This window comes from Myxine glutinosa, chromosome 10 (genome assembly GCF_964187855.1).
Source record: "Myxine glutinosa chromosome 10, kmMyxGlut1.1, whole genome shotgun sequence".
Taxonomy (NCBI): Eukaryota; Metazoa; Chordata; class Myxini; order Myxiniformes; family Myxinidae; genus Myxine; species Myxine glutinosa.
Genome location: NC_136270.1, coordinates 23,914,738 through 23,934,337, shown reverse-complemented (window position 1 = coordinate 23,934,337; position 19,600 = coordinate 23,914,738). Strand labels below are relative to the sequence as shown.

Genomic DNA, 19,600 nt, shown 5'->3' with positions numbered 1-19,600 from the left:
CTAAACTTCAATTTGACCAATAGGATGTCGTAATTTCGGTGACGTACGTGTCAAGATGTATGATATTCTCCAAGTAGATGAAAGGCAAAGGGTTTAGGCAAAGCAATTAAGTGAGACCAGGTAAGCAGATGGTTCTTGGAAAATATCTCGGAAAATATCACAAATCACAATACATTCTCTCGGAAAATTAACAGCCAGGTTTTTGGGAGCCAGAAATGGACTGGGATGACTTTGCTGACTGGCTGCAGATTGTGAGAGCAGCTGTTTAATACCATGACCAATGGATATATATATTAATTTATATATATATATATATATATATATATATATATATATATATATATAATATATATATATATTATATATATTTTATATATATATATATATATATATATATATATATATATATATATATATATATATATATACACATATACATATGTAATATATATACATACGTAATATATATATATATATATATATAAATATATATATATATATATATATATATATATAAATATGTATATATATATATATATATATGCATACGGTACATAGATATATATATATATATATATATAATTTTATATGTATATATATATATATATATATATATATATATATATATATATTTTTTTTTTTTTTTTTTTTTTTGCAATTGTTTTTATGTTTTGCTATGCATTATGTTTTGCACTCTGTCAAAGCGTCTTTGGGCTTCCTGAAAAGCGCTATATAAAATAAATGCATTATTATTATTATTATATATATATATACATATACATATGTAATATATATACATACGTAATATATATATATATATATATATATTTTTTTTAATTATAATTTATTTATTATTATTATTATTATTATTATCATTATTATTATTTTATTATTTATTTATTATAATATGAACCTCTTTGGAACTTAACAATATGGACAATACACATTTAATTTTTTTAAGAAGAGTAAATAGAGAGTCGTGTCTTCAATTCGCGTTTATTGTTGCCTTTCCGGGTACCTGCAGGAGTCGGGTAATAAAGACGACGCACAAGATCGGGTGGCATCACTATTGCGCCAAAAGGCCGATTTGGAAAACAAGCTTTTGGATCTTCATGGGCGCCTTGAGGAGGAAGAGAAGGTGACTGCTGAGCTCACCTTCAAACGACGAAAGCTGGAGAACGAGGGTCAGGAGCTGCGTATTGAGATTGACGGCCTAGAGAGCACTGTTACAAAGTTAGAGAAAGAGCGAAAGGTGAGTGTTCATTTTATCCAATGAATTGCTCACTGATGTTTTAACAACAAGATTATACATTGAACAAGAATACAAGTCCTCATCAAGAACACAGCCTCCAACTTCACCTTAAAAATGGTACCTGTAGATTTTGCAGTTAAATATATAAATAAATAAATAAATAAATGTGCAGGTGCATATATATATATATAAATAAATAAATAAATAAATGTGGTATGTTGGTAACTGATGTAACATGTATATAAATTATGTCCTTGACCCTATTTCAGTGATGAGCCCAGGTGGCATCAGTGCCCATGTTCTCAAATACTGCTCTTGCATTCTTGCTTCCCCTCGGTCTGACCTATTCAGTCTGTCCTTCTCCATTGGCCACCTCCCGTCAAAGGAAGTCAGCAAATATCACTTTTGTCCAGAACAAGGGTGCAAAAACAGACCATACCAACTAAAATCCAGTGAGTTTGCTTCCACTAACAAGGAAAGTCATGGAATCCATTTCTGACATAGAGTCTCTCCTGTATTCCAGCAGCCTGATCTCTGACCATCAGTTTCGATTTTATCCCACCGATTAAACTCTGGACATGCTTCTGTTACTCTCCAAGTAATGAATGCAGGCCCTCAATCTCAATCAAGAGGTTGGAACAGTCTCCCTGGGCATATGGATTTGAGACAGTCTGGCAAATCTGCTTTACGTGCCAAGCTTGATGCCTGCATGGCATGGAAGGTGGCCTTCATTTCTGAGTTTCTGGCTTCCTCCATTTACGCATTCCATGTGGTGCCATCAATAGAATGCTCTCCTCCACTCAGTCGAGGCTGGACTTCCCCTCGGCCTAGAAGTTTTGGACCCTGTTCCATATATATATATCTCCTATCTGATGCTCTGAAAACCCTCTCTTCCTTTTGTCAATGACTCCACACCATGTTCTACAGTACCCTTTATCTGTTTCGGTATACTTCAGCTGCATCTCTCTCTGGAAATGAATTAGACACCGGACTGCTTTTTTATTTTTGTATAAAAAGTCTAGGCTCATAGCAGACCTCAAAAACAGAAAGGATCAGGACGCAACATAACAAAAATGAACAACAGCGGTATAAGGGGGAGATGGCAACAGCAGGGTGGAGAGAGAAAATCGATGGAGATTGATAAACAAGGGATGCAGGTAACGATGAGGGGTAGGGGAAAACAAAAGGGGTGAACAAGATAGATACAGAAGCAAAATTTGGAAGGGAGTGAGGGGTGGTTTAACGCATGTGGAAAATATCATCGTTATGGACGGGGGATGATTTGAAATGGTGGTAAACAACTGTCTGGAAGACCTGGAAGGACGAATAAGATTGAAGAGAGTGCAGAAGGTGGTTTTACAAGTGGGGAAAAAGAGGAACAAATGAGTGGAGGTTAGCAGTGGTTCTGGATTTTTTCAGTTTCACCAGGAGGTGGTTGCTGGTGGACCGTGTGCATCCTGCAGATACCTTGGGTTACAAAGCACGGAGAGAGAATAGGGTGCGAGACCTGAAAGGAGGAAGGCAGAGAGACCACCGACCCATTGGCGATAGTGAAGTGATAGGTCTATCGACTCAGCTTCATCGGGAGAGATTCCAATGATGTTGAAAGCCTTAGTTTCCACAGCATCAGGTTTAGCAAGGTAGCGGCTTGCTCCCCGAATTGTGCCAGCCCAGAGAGGAGAGTACTCCATGAAACTGCGAGGATGAAAGCCTTGTAAGTCGATAGGAGTTCAGGTGTGCCAGGGAACAACTTTGTACGATGCCCAGTCAGCGTCTGCTTTTGGAGGCCAACTTTTAAATGTGGCTTGCCCAAGAGAGATCATGGCTGAGAGTGAGACCCAAGAGTGTGAGTGACTGAACCTCTTCGAGAGGGTTTTTGAGAAAGTATTTGAGAGGGTTTGCGGTAAGGTCCATTTGGAGACAGAGTGAGTGTATGGGATTTCCCATGGTTAATATACATAATCGAAGTGTTTGACCAGTTTGTGATTTTGTAAAGGTCTGAAGAGAGGGGAGAGGCTGGCTGCAGCCTGTCTGTCAGGACGATGAGGGATGTCACGGCAGAGGGTGGAGTCATCAGCAAAGAGATAAAGAGGATATTCCAGAGAATCAGGGAGATCATTGACGAAGATTAGGAATAGGACTGGGCGTAAAACACTGCCATGAAGCATTCCAGCTTTGACAGGGAGAGGTGGAGGAAAGAGTTCCATTGCGAGCCACACGTTGGCTATGAGAGTGGAGGAGGTCAGTACTCCAAGAGTGGAGATGATCTTGGATTCCAAAGGCAAACAGCTTTGAGAGCAAGTCAGGATGCCAGACTGTATCAAAAGCTCGAGATATGTTAAGAGAGAGGGCCCTGATCTCATGTCTGATATTTAGGGCCTTCATCCATTGTTGGGTGAGTAGAAGTAGCATATCCAATGTAGAGTGGCCTGATCTGAATCAGAATTGATGATCTGAGATGAGGTCGTTGGAGAAAAGGAATGATTTTATGTCACCTGCGATGATGGATTCCATGACCTAGCTGATGATTGTAAGTAAACGAATAGGTCTGTAGTTAAGGGGATCGTTTTTTCACCTTTTATGGAACGCTGTGATGTTGGCTGATTTCCAAGCAGAAGGACGATGACATGTGGTAAATGATGGGGTTAAAAGGTCAGAGAGATGAAGTGCAAGAGCAGCAGAGTCCCGGGACAGTTGGGAGCGAGCGAGCAGACAGTTGGGAGCGAGCGAGCGGACAGTTGGGAGCGAGCGAGCGGACAGTTGGGAGCCTTCTCACGAGCGGTGTTGGCAGTGGTGCTATTTGAAGTGAAGGAAGGGATGGAGTGGGAGCATACACCAGAGACAGACTTGAAAAGGTGCACCAGGTTTTAGAGGAGGGAGACAAGTTTTAAAGACCATTCTTGAGATTAGATAGATGTTGTTTTCTGGCTTTTCTGAGAATAGACACACACTTGATGCAGGCTTTGTGGAATGATCTGATGTTGTCTTCAGTGGGATTTGCCTTCCAGGAGGAAAATGCAAGTCGTTTTAAGGCAGCTGTCTCACAACAGGATTCAGAGTACAAATGGCGGGAGGATGGATAAGATAACTGAAGACGAGATGGGATGTATCTGCGCCTAAGGGAGAGTAGGTTTCTGTGGAACAATTCCCAGGCTGAATTAATATCAGGGGTGGTAGATATAGGAGACCAGTCATGAAGTGCGATGGCTGCTTGCAGTCCCTGCCATTTTGACTGAGTGAACTGGCAGACTCGCTGGCACTGACGCTGTTCTCTGAAAATGACCAGAGAGATTGAATAGGACATGTTCTTCAATCTTTAAAAATCTCAGTCTCACCGCATCGCTCTCGAAGGATCATCAAGGAAACCCACATATGTATTTCCTTGGTCATCCACTGGAAAAGGTTCAGTCTCTTGAACTTGTAGGCTTCATCATCAGCTATGTCCTTTCCTTTCCTGGTTCGACTACATAGCAAAGTCGACATCCAAAGTCAACCGCAGAATGGGCATCCTGCATAAATCCAAGTCTATCCTTTGAAAATCAGAGCTACTTTCTACAAGGCCTTTGACCATAACTCAATAGAGTTAAGCTCTCCACTTTGCGCCGGCACCACAGCATCGCACCTGTCTCTCTCAGATTCTACGGAATCAAAAGCTCTCGCAATTATTGGAATTTCCTGTATGGAAGTCAGTAAAAAATCCAATCAGCCTGGATGTCTTGAGGCCAAAGCACAGGGTGTGTTGCCTTCACATTATAGGCAGATCAGTGGTGTTTGTTTTCTACCGTCTATCTTCCGATATTGCTGCCTCTCCTCTTCCGGTCCTCTGACCATCCCTATCTACTTCAGGATGCATGCGTTCTTCCAGTAACCCCCTCCTGGTTAGGCTTCCAAAATCCAGACTGACTGCACACCTCAAATATTTTATTCTTGGCTTTGCCAAGATTCAGAGTACAATATGTTATTAGTCCCCTACCGGTGTACACCGTAGGGGACTATAGGTTTGCACTCCGTCCCTCCGTCCGTCAGTCCGTCACGCAAAGAACAGCTTTCCGGACTTTTTTTCCCTAAACTCTTAATGCTAATGATTTCAAACTTGTTTTTCTATGCAACCACCTTCCATCGGCCGTTCTTTCTTACTCTATAACTTGTAATGATATAAAGGACATTACTCGTCGGTGAAGCTGTAATTTATAATCCCTGAATGTCTGGGGCTTAGTCTGGGGCCTCTGTCTGGGGCTTAGGATGTAATGTCAGGATGTGTGGTTCTGTCTCTGTCTGGGGCCTCTGGGACTCTGGGGCCTCTGTCTGGGGCTTCGGATGTAATGTCAGGATGTGTGGTTCATTACACATGACTTGAAAAGGTCTTGCCTTGAATAATATTGTTACAGACACGACTTTGATGTTAAAGTGGGCCGAGCGGAATGGCCGTCGTGTCCGCACAAATTACCCGACTATACTCGACGTTGACGAGCCGCGCTATGCTGGCTCAATAAGAAAAAGAAGACACCCGGCTGGATTACAATCACACAATACGACACCAACGTTTCGATTCTCAAGTATATTCGTACGGAAAAGGTTAGATTACAGGGGCTAGAGGTATATTACAGGAAGACAGGCACTTAGACACACTCTTATATTAACCCCGGACAGACGACAGACACACGGGACAAAATGCTGACTCACACGGGGGTTGATGAAAAGGACAGCGGGTATCGATGGCTCAAGGTGCACTCCTGGCTCAAGGCAGAATCGACTCGGTCCGGTCCAGAGATGCGGGGAGGTATCGTCGCGCTGGGGGTGGCGGTGGCTTCTCTCTCCAGTCTCCAAGCTGAGGCGCATCTCACGTCACGTCCGGCAAGCGGCTGCGTATATCCGGCGGGGAGTGACACGCCCTCGGCTCGTTAGCTCCGCCTCGTGGAATCGGCACGTTGCTTCTCATTGGGTGCGTGCGGGGGGGGTTACTGGCTCCGCCCCTGACGAGGAGCTGACAGCCAGCCCCTTCGGGGTAACCCCGTGGAGCGCATGGTCTGGAGCTAATCGAGCCGGTGTGAGGACGCATCCTCCCCCGCTCCGCCGCCATCTCCTCTGTTGTTGTTGTAATTGTTGTTGTAGTTGTTGTTATTGTTGTTGTTTGGGGAAGAAGATGGGAGGAGGTATGGGAAAGGTCCTAAACTCACTACTGATGCCATATAATCACATTCTGGTGCAACGAAGAGTCATAATTAATGGAGACGAGGCCTTAACTGACATAGAATAAGAATAACTAGGAAGATGTCCGAAAGTTGTCTACCTGTGGTGCGGTGGACCTGGGCACGACATTTAATGGGGGAATAAGGGGAAGGTCGGCTCTACTGATTGTTATTTACATGCAATGGGACTAGGGAATGGGGGATCGGGGAAAGTTGGGGAGTATTGGAGAAAATAGGGGAATATTTACAAGCGGATATGGAGGCCAAATTCCATATTCGCAACATTGCACCCTTCTCTACCCTCGGGGCGTCCCGACCCGATAAATTTTTACCTACTTTAGTGTGGCACGCAATGTAGTTCCCTCTACTATTAACTCTACCCTGAGTGCGACAGTTTTACAGATATTCACAAATGAGTAAATATGTCCCCCTGCGACGTTGCACCCTTCTCCTCACAGAAACACACCCACAGGATAACCGAATCCGGAAAGAATTCTCAAACTAAACATACAGCCGGTAGGGAGCATTATTTACAAGATTACGCTGATATCTACACTACGATCCAGGACCTGTCTTTGGAGGAACACATGCAGATGTTATGCATAGAGAGAGCGAGCGCGCTTGCCAACATCGATACACCAACCCACGAGTGCTCTGTGGCCGACGGCCTTTAATAACGTGCAGAGCACCCTTCCCCAGCATCAAAAGCACCACCCCACCACACAGTCAGCACCATCCGGTGCAGTCACCATTGTTCATTGGTATAAAAATAAATGCGACAACCCCTAACCCTGCAGGTGTCTCTTGCTCTTCTTGTGGTGCACTTGGTGGTAACTAAAAGTGGTTCACCTGTATGGCATAGGTGCCACGTTGACCCATAGGTCCATCCCCGGGTGGTGCTTGGCCGCAAACGAACTGCGGTCCATTGTGGGTGGCCACAAACATTGCGGTCCATATGGTGTATCGATCCCGGCAGCAAACAGCGAAAGTGCAGGCCCACAACTGCGCAGCCAGCACCTCTCTCTCCTCTCTCTCTACCCCAAAGCCAGATCCTCGGAGGTGGGAGACAAAAGAAGAAACAAGTGAGTAAGGTGGTAAGGGCGCAAAAGTGCACGCAATGTAAGGTGATGCACACTGGGGGCACATGGGAACCAGGTGAGACAGGTACGTTCCTATCGTACGCCCCCCCCCCCCACCAGGTAACCTACATGGCCCCTCCCTTACCCCTTACTGTATCCACACAACACTACCCATAAACATCTACTTTACAAATCAACAAACATCCCTACTGTCTTCCCCGTTCCTCCCATATACCAAATTCGTCTTCTCTCCCTCCTAACCAATCAAATTTGCCATTTTCAACTCTCATCAAAATTTGCCATTTTCAACTCAACATCAAAATTTGCCATTACCAATTCAACATCAGTCCCTCCTAGGGAGGGAGAGATGGAATCACCCCAATGTCTCATCCACGTCGTGATGCGTCTCACAAATCCTCACAGCAATTCTCATTTTCTGCAACAAAACAAAGAAAACACAGGTGTGGAGTCATCATCATCACCACAGGTAAGTGGCTGCGTATGGTGCGACAGGTTCATCAATCCTAACTATCTCCTAAATGACTTTAACAACTTTACACTACCCGGGGGCTTTCTCCGGCCAAACCATTGGCCCTCTTACACTATGGGTTCTAAAAACCAATTCCCATTGGCCAACCTGTGGTGCTTTTCAATTTGGGGTCTCACTCCCCCGATTCATCTCCCGGTGCCCTCGCACAATTTCTGGGCTGCGGCGTGTACCTCTCCCAGTGGGTCTACCCACCTGCACACCTCCACCACTGCAGTTGCCTCCGAGCTTACCTGCTCCTTACCCTAACCTAACTACCAGGGGAAGGCCCTCTGGCTCTCTCCCCACTCCGTGCCCTCTCTGGCACTGGGCTGCCCGATCCACACCCGGGATCCTCAGGCACCCACTCACAACTACCGGCTCCCAGAGCCCACCTGCGGCCTCACCTGGCCGACATCCTCACAGTGGTGGAGTGCCCAACCAACTACACACACTAACAGGCTACACGCCCAGCCATTTCCACAACACTAATGCACCCATTCACAACACCATTCTGCAACCGCACCACAAATGCCAATATCCAACCACAATTTACCTGCACCCTCTACCTAACACTTACACTACCCGCCCCGGGTGCTCGTGAAAGGGGTCCACTCTTCCCCCATCCACACCTTCGCACCATGCACACCACTCCGTACCACTCACTCCAACTCTCTCCACACACCTGTACCTGCACACCTGTGCTCTCACACCTGGTGCCACCTGCACCCTTCTCTCCCCAAGCGCATTCGCGCTGATCCACACACTCACTACTCATACACTGCTCCACACACCTGTCCAGTTGCACACCTGTGCAATCACACCTGTTCAATTCTCACAAACACGGCATCATCTCAGCTAACTACTCCCTTCTGAAACTTGCGCTTCCCAGTCGTCCCTTTAAACTATTGCGCTCCCACGTCATTATCATCCACACTAATCTACCTGCGTCCCCACTACAGGTATCAGTCACTAACTAACCTTAACGTTACCTAATGTCAATCTCTTCTAGATCCCTACACACCATATCCTAACCCACCCGGGCTAGTTTTCACTGCCATACACCCCATAAGCTATTGCTCCTTTGCCCCCCACATGGGAAGGATGGTGGATTTGCCATCCCACCACATCGGGGGTCTCTCACTACCAATTTTGCACATCAAATTGCAACAAATTAAAAATTTGCCAATCATCTGCCAATCACTGTACCATTACCAATCATCACTCTGCCAATCCTTTGCCAATCATCAAATTTTGCTTTTCTCTAATTTTGGGTCCAAAACACTAACCTCATCACCCAGTCGACTCACTAATACCTCTCGGTGCGCCAATCCCTGTCCAAAGCCCGGCTTCGTAAAGCCAAGCAATGGGTGCTGGTTGTTTTGTGCCAGCGGCTGGATGCGTCCGGCACTCGGTGCAGGGACGGGGGCTTACCCGTGCCGAGATCCCACACACCACCTCGGCGTGGAGCCATCCAATGCCCCGATCTAGACCTGCCGGCACGTCTCACCAAAAAGTGGTCGCCATGACGACCCTTCCTATCCAGCTGCCCGCTCCACCTAGTGGAGCCTGGACGCGGCCGTTCAAAGCGAGGCCCGGCACGCACCGAGGGCCCGCTTCGGCTAAAAGTCGCTCTAACCTCTAACCCGTCTAACGTCGATGCTTCACCTGCATGCTTACACCCCGCAGCCCGTTCCTTGCTCACACACCCAGCCGTGCCCATGCTCCTCGTACCTTTCCTTACACACCCAGGTACACCCATTCCACTCACAGCCTTGGTCACACACCTGACCACCGAACACTTTGGCACACATTCGTTGCTCGCACACCTCACCAATACACCGCTTCGCGCCCCCTCCGCGGTCACCTCCTCTGTGACAATCACAGGTGTGCCCTCATTCGCACACCCAATCACGTGCCTCACCACCAACTCCAGCGTGCATTCCCACTCACGCTCTACCATTCCAGGTGTGCATCCTTCCATCCCAGGTGTACATCCTCGCTCACCTGTCACAACTAACTCACTCTCCTTGTCACTCTCAATCCTCTCACCACCACTCTTGACAACGCACTCACCCTTACTCTTGACAGCACACTCTTTCCCCATGCACCTGTCCGTCACACACCTTTCTCGCGCACACTCTCCCGTTACACCCTCTGTAACACTCACCACAGGTGGACACTCTTCCTTACTTCTGACAGCGCACTCTTTCCTCATGCACCTGTCCGTCACACACCTTTCTCGCGCACACTCTCCCGTTACACCCTCTGTAACACTCACCACAGGTGGACACTCTTCCTTACTTCTGACAGCGCACTCTTTCCTCATGCACCTGTCCGTCGCACACCTTTCTCGCGCACACTCTTGCGCACACTCTCCCGTCACACCCTCTGTAACACTCACCACAGGTGGACACTCTTCCTTACTTCTGACAGCGCACTCTTTCCTCATGCACCTGTCCGTCACACACCTTTCTCGCGCACACTCTTGCGCACACTCTCCCGTCACACCCTCTGCAACACTCACCACAGGCGTGCATTCTTCCTTGCCTTTGACAGCGCACTCTTTCCCCATGTACCTGTCCGTCACACACCTTCCTCGCGCACACTCTCCCGTCACACCCTCTGCAACACTCACCACACCGCGCTTCCATGTGCCCCCTCGCACACGCGCTACGACCGACTCATTCTCGCCAGCACCCTCACTACTCCTTGGCACGCACTTTTTCCTCACACACCCCAGAGTCGGACTTTCTCGCACACCTCCTCTTTCGCACACCAGACCTGTCGCACACTTCACCAACGGCCTCTCACGAACACCCGGGTCTATCTCGACCCCCAAGCCTCTTAAATCACCTGGCGCATCATACGCACGACCATATTGGTCACCACTTACACCGGGTCCTCTTCCTCTTCGCTTCTCCTCCATCACCTGCGAATCCCTCATCCGGTTAATGAGCACATCATCACGATCCAAACACAGACTTTGGACCAATTCTTTTATCTCCTCTTTTATCTCTTTCTTATCCCCTCTCCGTCGCTTCTTAATTTCGCTCATCCCTTCTTCCACTTCTTCTAATTTGTGCTTCACCTCTTTTATTCCCCGGTACGTCTCCTCAAGCTCATCCTCTAAGGCTACCTTGACCGTTTCCAGGTGCGTCCTCACCTGCCGGTCCTTCGTCTCCATTACCTCTATCACCTCGTCCAGCCTCGTTGTCAGTCCCTCACGTACCATCTGACATTCCCTCTTTGTCGCTATCAAGTCGTTTTTTATGTCGTTTTGTGTCGCTTTTAACCCTCCTAATACCGCAGTGTTCCTTTGAACCTGCTCCGTTAGTCCTTTTTGTCCCTCCGTCAGCTGTTCCACCTCCTGCGTCAGGTCCTCTATGCCCCCTTGTAACTTTACAGTCCCCTTTCTCACCTCCTTCTCCATGTGCTCCTTACAGTGCCTCACCTCCTCGCGCACTCCTCCGACCTCCTCACTCACTCCTCTTCTGATCTCCTCTCCCATCACTTGCATCTCCTGCCCAGATGCCACCCTCATCTGCTCCATTTCCTCCCTGTGAGCATCCAGTTTGGTTTCTACCCCCATTCTGACCCCCTCTATCTGCTGCCCCATTTGGTTAACTTCCCTTTCCGCTTGGTCCCTCATGTCCCTCAATTTGCCTTCCATACTGTTTTCTAACCCCTCTAACCCATTTTTCACTCCCTCTATCTGATTCTCCTGGGCAGCCATTCTATTTTCTACCCCCATTAACCCATTTTTCACTTCTTTTATCCCGTTGTCTAACCCCTCAAAATTATTGTCTAACTTCCCAATTTTCTTGTCTAACTCCTCAAAATTATTGTCTAACTTCTCAATTTTCTTGTCTAACTCCTCAAAATTATTGTCTAACTTCTCACCGGTACCCCTCGCTTCGTCCCTCATTACCCCCATTTGGTTTCCCATTACCCCCATTTGGCCTTCTAATCGCCCACTATCAACCCTCATTTGGCCCTCCATCCTATCCATTTTTGCATTCAGTTGGGTCAAGAATAATCTGAGGTCAAACCCGGTTTGCCCAGCGTCCCCAGCCGCCACCGCAGGCTCGCCCTCCGCGGCGCCGCTATTTTGGGACCCTTCAACCACGTGAGCGAGCGCGCCATTTTGCGCGCCCGCTACTTCGTGCGTGACGGCGCTATTTTGCGAACCTGCCGCCCTCACTGCTTCGCTCTCATGTCCCTCAATTTGGTCCTGGACCGACCCTGCTTCACTCTCCCCTACCGGACCCCAGCCGTCTTGATCCGCCATAGCGCGACTTGCAAAATTCGAGTTTCGTAAAACAAAACAAATTTCGGCCGCTCCAAATTTTGACCAAATTTTTTTTTTCCTCTATTCGTTTTTTTTTTTTTTCAAAATTTGGTCGGGCCTCGAATCTCACTCCCGACACCAATTGTTACAGACACGACTTTGATGTTAAAGTGGGCCGAGCGGAATGGCCGTCGTGTCCGCACAAATTACCCGACTATACTCGACGTTGACGAGCCGCGCTATGCTGGCTCAATAAGAAAAAGAAGACACCCGGCTGGATTACAATCACACAATACGACACCAACGTTTCGATTCTCAAGTATATTCGTACGGAAAAGGTTAGATTACAGGGGCTAGAGGTATATTACAGGAAGACAGGCACTTAGACACACTCTTATATTAACCCCGGACAGACGACAGACACACGGGACAAAATGCTGACTCACACGGGGGTTGATGAAAAGGACAGCGGGTATCGATGGCTCAAGGTGCACTCCTGGCTCAAGGCAGAATCGACTCGGTCCGGTCCAGAGATGCGGGGAGGTATCGTCGCGCTGGGGGTGGCGGTGGCTTCTCTCTCCAGTCTCCAAGCTGAGGCGCATCTCACGTCACGTCCGGCAAGCGGCTGCGTATATCCGGCGGGGAGTGACACGCCCTCGGCTCGTTAGCTCCGCCTCGTGGAATCGGCACGTTGCTTCTCATTGGGTGCGTGCGGGGGGGGTTACTGGCTCCGCCCCTGACGAGGAGCTGACAGCCAGCCCCTTCGGGGTAACCCCGTGGAGCGCATGGTCTGGAGCTAATCGAGCCGGTGTGAGGACGCATCCTCCCCCGCTCCGCCGCCATCTCCTCTGTTGTTGTTGTAATTGTTGTTGTAGTTGTTGTTATTGTTGTTGTTTGGGGAAGAAGATGGGAGGAGGTATGGGAAAGGTCCTAAACTCACTACTGATGCCATATAATCACATTCTGGTGCAACGAAGAGTCATAATTAATGGAGACGAGGCCTTAACTGACATAGAATAAGAATAACTAGGAAGATGTCCGAAAGTTGTCTACCTGTGGTGCGGTGGACCTGGGCACGACATTTAATGGGGGAATAAGGGGAAGGTCGGCTCTACTGATTGTTATTTACATGCAATGGGACTAGGGAATGGGGGATCGGGGAAAGTTGGGGAGTATTGGAGAAAATAGGGGAATATTTACAAGCGGATATGGAGGCCAAATTCCATATTCGCAACAATATGAAAGATTGAAACTAATATTGTAAGGTGATTGAGTGCATTTGCTGGGCCTTTTTCCATACGAGTTCCCAGCTCATTTTGTTGGGATGCCAGGTCCTATTCCTATTTAATATGGCGACTTGTCAATTGTCTACAAACGTCCTTGTAATTTGTCAAAATGTGCACTGATGCCTCGTAATCTACTAGGCCCATATGTGATATGCACATGACTGTTTGAACAAAAGGACAACGTCAAACACAATCAACACCCAACTAGATAAAGGTTATACATGAGTTTGAAACTCAAATATTAGATAACCGTGCATAGGCCTCATTCATTCGCATGCCCATTAGGCCTAAAGCTTTGTAAGAAGAGTAAGACAAATAAAAATTGGCAGTTCAATCAAATATCTATGGTAATTCACCATATCTAGGTGAACATGCTGCACATCCACTTAGTGTACATTCTTCTGAGAGATATGAGAGAGGTTGATCCTTCAGCAATGCGTATCACCGACACTTGCTTTATTCCTGATAACGACTTGGGCTTCCAGGTTAGCTCAGACGGATGTGTGCTGACTTCCGAGCTCTCTGGCCAGGGTTTGAATCCCGACCAAGCTATAAGCTGTCATCCCGGTGTTTCGCATGTGGGGCGATGCATCAATGTGGGTGCGTCCATAGGAACGGAAGGCCGGAAACTGGTCATTGGTGGACGTTAAATATCCTACGGTGTCTTTTGTGAAGAAATAGTGCAAGTTGTTGCCGGAACTTTGACCAAATGACAAATTCCTGCCCTGGCTTCTGGGAAGACAGAAGCAAACCGAGAATTCCCCTTGCCAAGCCTGTGCTTCCGCAACACCGACAATCTGTCAAGAGTATGGTGCATTTATTTTATCTCAGAAACTGCTTCTCTGTGTGAAAACCTGTGCTGCCTCATACAAGCACCGACATGCGATTTGTGTTTTTAGAGAAAATCTGTACCATACTCTATGTACAGAGCCTCGGTGCTCCGGAAGCAGTTTTAATGGCAAGGCTAATGCTGGGTGGTTTGCCATTGCCTTCTCAGCATTGTTTGTCCATGCTCTATCATTTTAGATGCTGCGAATGAAGCAAGGAAGCAGCACGTACCATTTTCTTAAACTAGAAATACCTGCTCCTTTCGGGAGCATTGGCAAGTCATCGCCACCCCTCCCCATCCCCTCGCAGTGGTGGGGGTGGGAGATTTGTTTTTGGATCCGTGACCTGACCCTGGGTACTATCAACATGAAATATATGAAACTATCAACAACATGTATGAAAATTTGGTGGAGATCGGCCCAGCCCTGTTTGTTTGTTTTTCTATGATTTTCAGATGTACACATATGTACAGAGAATTCCCTTATTGTTTGATCTTCTTCTTCGATTCTCTTTATAAGGGGTGAGGTCCATTGGCACCAAGCTACTGCCCTGCCTTGAACATGATACTCCTCCACCTCACCCGTCCTCAGCCAACTCTGTGCACTCTCCAACTACCTCCGGCCACCTTACTGATACCCCTCTTCACACAATCCTCCCATCTCAACCAAGGTCTACCTCTTTTCCTCGTACCTTGCTCCCTCAACCGATCCAGTCTCTTTGCCATTCCCCCTCCCCACCCCATCGACACTAAGTGCCCAGCCCATCTCAGCTGGCATTTCACCAATCTCCCCGTCAAGCTCATCTGCACACCGGCCACCTCCCTCAGTTCATCCATTCTCCTTCTATCCACCCTCTTCACTCCCACAATCCTCCTGACCCAGTTGTTCTCACAAATCTGCAGCCTCTGTTGTTGTCTCTGTGTCAGTGCCACCCTCTCCAGACCGTAAAGGTAGGCCGGCGTTACACACGATATCAGAACCTTTCCTTTCAATCGTTCCTTGAAATGTTTCCATCTGCTACATTCGCACCCACCTGAATCCTCCTCCGCACCCTCTGCCTCAGGCTTACCATCTCCAGTCACTGTTCCACCCAGATACTCAAACATATTTCCCTGTATGATTTCCTTCCCCTCTTAACCTGATATTGGTTTCTTTCCTCTGACGCCCAACCAACCCACATCACCTCCGTCTTCTCTATGCTCATCTTCAGCCCATGCTTTCCAAATGACTCCTTCCACTCCCCCGGTACTTCATGTTTCTCCCGCCCAATCTCAACCACAACAACCAGATCCTCTGCATACACCACCCTCCCCATAGTACCATTCATGTTTACCTTCATACTTACCAGCTCCATCATCCGTGATAAACAGGAGTGGGCTGAGAGCACTTCCCTTCTTCAAAAAGATGTTCACAATGAACTCCTCTGCCATGCCAGGACCAACCAAAACTCTTCCATTCGTTCCCTTGTCCATCCCCTTCCATCAGTCTAACTTCTTCTTCCGGCACTCCCATCCATCTCAGTGTTGCCATCACCATCTCTCTCGGGACAGTGTTGTAGGCCTTCTCCCGATCCACAAATCCCAATGCCATTTCACCTTGCCCCTCCAACCTCTTCTACACCAACTGCCTCAGAATGACCATCCCATCTGTCGTTTAACCTACCCTTTAACCGTTTAACTTAACGTTTAACCGATTAACCTACCCTTTCAAACCCCCTGCTGCTCTTGTCCGATCTCCTTCTCCACATTCTTCCTAATCCTCCCAGCAGACCTCAATCCTTATCGAATTCGAACCACCGACCTCAATCCTTACCGAATTCGAACCACCGACCTCAATCCTTACCGAATTCGAACTATCGACCTCAATCCTTACCGAATTCGAACTATCGACCTCAATCCTTACCGAATTCGAACCACCGACCTCAATCCTGATCGAATTCGAACCACCGACCTCAATCCTGATCGAATTCGAACCACCGACCTCAATCCTTACCGAATTCGAACCACCGACCTCAATCCTTACCGAATTCGAACCACCGACCTCAATCCTGATCGAATTCGAACCACCGACCTCAATCCTTACCGAATTCGAACTACCGACCTCAATCCTTACCGAATTCGAACTACCGACCTCAATCCTGATCGAATTCGAACTATCGACCTCAATCCTGATCGAATTCGAACCACCGACCTCAATCCTGATCGAATTCGAACCACCGACCTCAATCCTTACCGAATTCGAACTACCGACCTCAATCCTTACCGAATTCGAACTACCGACCTCAATCCTGATCGAATTCGAACTATCGACCTCAATCCTGATCGAATTCGAACCACCGACCTCAATCCTGATCGAATTCGAACCACCGACCTCAATCCTTACCGAATTCGAACCACCAACCTCAATCCTTACCGAATTCGAACCACCGACCGCAATCCTTACCGAATTCGAACCACCGACCTCAATCCTGATCGAATTCGAACCACCGACCTCAATCCTTACCGAATTCGAACTACCGACCTCAATCCTTACCGAATTCGAACCACCGACCTCAATCCTTACCGAATTCGAACTACCGACCTCAATCCTTACCGAATTCGAACAACCGACCTCAATCCTTACCGAATTCGAACTATCGACCTCAATCCTTACCGAATTCGAACCACCGACCTCAATCCTTATCGAATTCGAACTATCGACCTCAATCCTTACCGAATTCGAACCACCGACCTCAATCCTTACCGAATTCGAACCACTGACCTCAATCCTTACCGAATTCGAACTATCGACCTCAATCCTTACCGAATTCGAACTATCGACCTCAATCCTTACCGAATTCGAACCACCGACCTCAATCCTGATCGAATTCGAACTATCGACCTCAATCCTTACCGAATTCGAACTATCGACCTCAATCCTTACCGAATTCGAACCACCGACCTCAATCCTGATCGAATTCGAACCACCGACCTCAATCCTTACCGAATTCGAACTGTCGACCTCAATCCTTACCGAATTCGAACCACCGACCTCAATCCTTACCGAATTCGAACCACCAACCTCAATCCTTACCGAATTCGAACCACCCACCTCAATCCTGATCGAATTCGAACCACCGACCTCAATCCTTACCGAATTCGAACTATCGACCTCAATCCTTACCGAATTGGAACCACCGACCTCAATCCTTACCGAATTCGAACCACCGACCTCAATCCTTACCGAATTCGAACCACCGACCTCAATCCTTACCGAATTCGAACCACCGACCTCAATCCTTACCGAATTCGAACCACCGACCTCAATCCTTACCGAATTCGAACCACCGACCTCAATCCTTACCGAATTCGAACCACCGACCTCAATCCTTACCGAATTCGAACCACCGATCTCAATCCTTACCGAATTCGAACCACCGACCTCAATCCTTACCGAATTCGAACTATCGACCTCAATCCTTACCGAATTCGAACTATCGACCTCAATCCTTACCGAATTCGAACCACCGACCTCAATCCTGATCGAATTCGAACTATCGACCTCAATCCTTACCGAATTCGAACTATCGACCTCAATCCTTACCGAATTCGAACCACCGACCTCAATCCTGATCGAATTCGAACCACCGACCTCAATCCTTACCGAATTCGAACCACCGACCTCAATCCTTACCGAATTTGAACCACTGACCTCAATCCCTATCGAATTCGAACCACCGACCTCAATCCTTACCGAATTCGAACTATCGACCTCAATCCTTACCGAATTCGAACCACCGACCTCAATCCTTACCGAATTCGAACTATCGACCTCAATCCTTACCGAATTCGAACCACCGACCTCAATCCTTACCGAATTTGAACCACTGACCTCAATCCCTATCGAATTCGAACCACCGACCTCAATCCTTACCGAATTCGAACGATCGACCTCAATCCTTACCGAATTCGAACCACCGACCTCAATCCTTACCGAATTCGAACCACCAACCTCAATCCTTACCGAATTCGAACCACCGACCTCAATCCTTACCGAATTCGAACTGTCGACCTCAATCCTTACCGAATTCGAACCACCGACCTCAATCCTTACCGAATTCGAACCAACGACCTCAATCCTTACCGAATTCGAACCACCGACCTCAATCCTTACCGAATTCGAACTGTCGACCTCAATCCTTACCGAATTCGAACCACCGACCTCAATCCTTACCGAATTCGAACCAACGACCTCAATCCTTACCGAATTCGAACCACCGACCTCAATCCTTACCGAATTCGAACCACCGAACTTGTTTGGGCTCAGTATACTTTCGTTCACATCATTAAACTCTTAACACAGTTGAGCAATAACAGGAGGAACAGTTAATGAAAGTAGGAACGACAGTCGACAGTATTTGAGAAGAAAAACAACACCTTTTACCACTGTCGGTACAACAAATGTCGACATGTCTGCCTATACCCAGATATTGTCATGGTATGGGTGGTGATGCTTATCCAACGTGCTCATGGAATTAGCCAAACAGGTGCACTTGCAGATGATGGCGGTTGTGATGATATTTCCGTGTGTTTATGACCATCTGTGGCTGTTTTCCTTTTTGCAGGCTCTGGACACAAAGGTTCACGCACAGCAGGAGGAGTTGATGCAGAGAGATGAAACAGTTGTCCACCTCCAACGAGAAAAGAAACACGTCGAGGAGGTTTATCATGTGAGCCTCTTCATCATTTCTTGTCTCCTTACCTCCACAATCCTTTTATTTCCTCTTCATTGATCTTGAATCGGTGTTCTTCATTTTATGGTAAATACATATCATATATTGGATTATATTTGCATTTCAAGAAGACATTTTGTCGCAAGGGTCATGACAAACCATTATGCTGTGTGGGGCTTTTTTAAATTTCAAACTTCATTCCAAAAACCGAGAAGCAGCGCAGTTTACACAATTCTTCATATTACAAAGAGTTTGGGTTAGCATGTTTGTTGTTCCCATCTGAGCTCATGATGCTGGGCTCACACGTTAAAATCCCACATATTGCGTTGATTTGTCCATTGTTTCCAAATATCTCTGTAATTTACACAAAGTTTCACATATACTTCTCTTCTAATGCACGTGATTTTCATGTATGCATATGGCATGCGCTCCTACTTGA

General features: G+C 47.2%; 1 protein-coding gene across 1 annotated transcript in view; it reads left to right on the top strand.

Annotated features, from left to right (window-relative positions):
* LOC137434338 (uncharacterized) overlaps positions 1–19,600 on the top strand; it is a 123,834-nt gene that overhangs the window by 46,406 nt on the left and 57,828 nt on the right. Inside the window, exons 22-23 of the mRNA XM_078785175.1 lie at positions 1,025–1,252; positions 19,054–19,158. Of these exons, the coding sequence (XP_078641301.1) occupies positions 1,025–1,252; positions 19,054–19,158 (333 nt within the window). The remainder of the gene's footprint in view (positions 1–1,024; positions 1,253–19,053; positions 19,159–19,600) is intronic.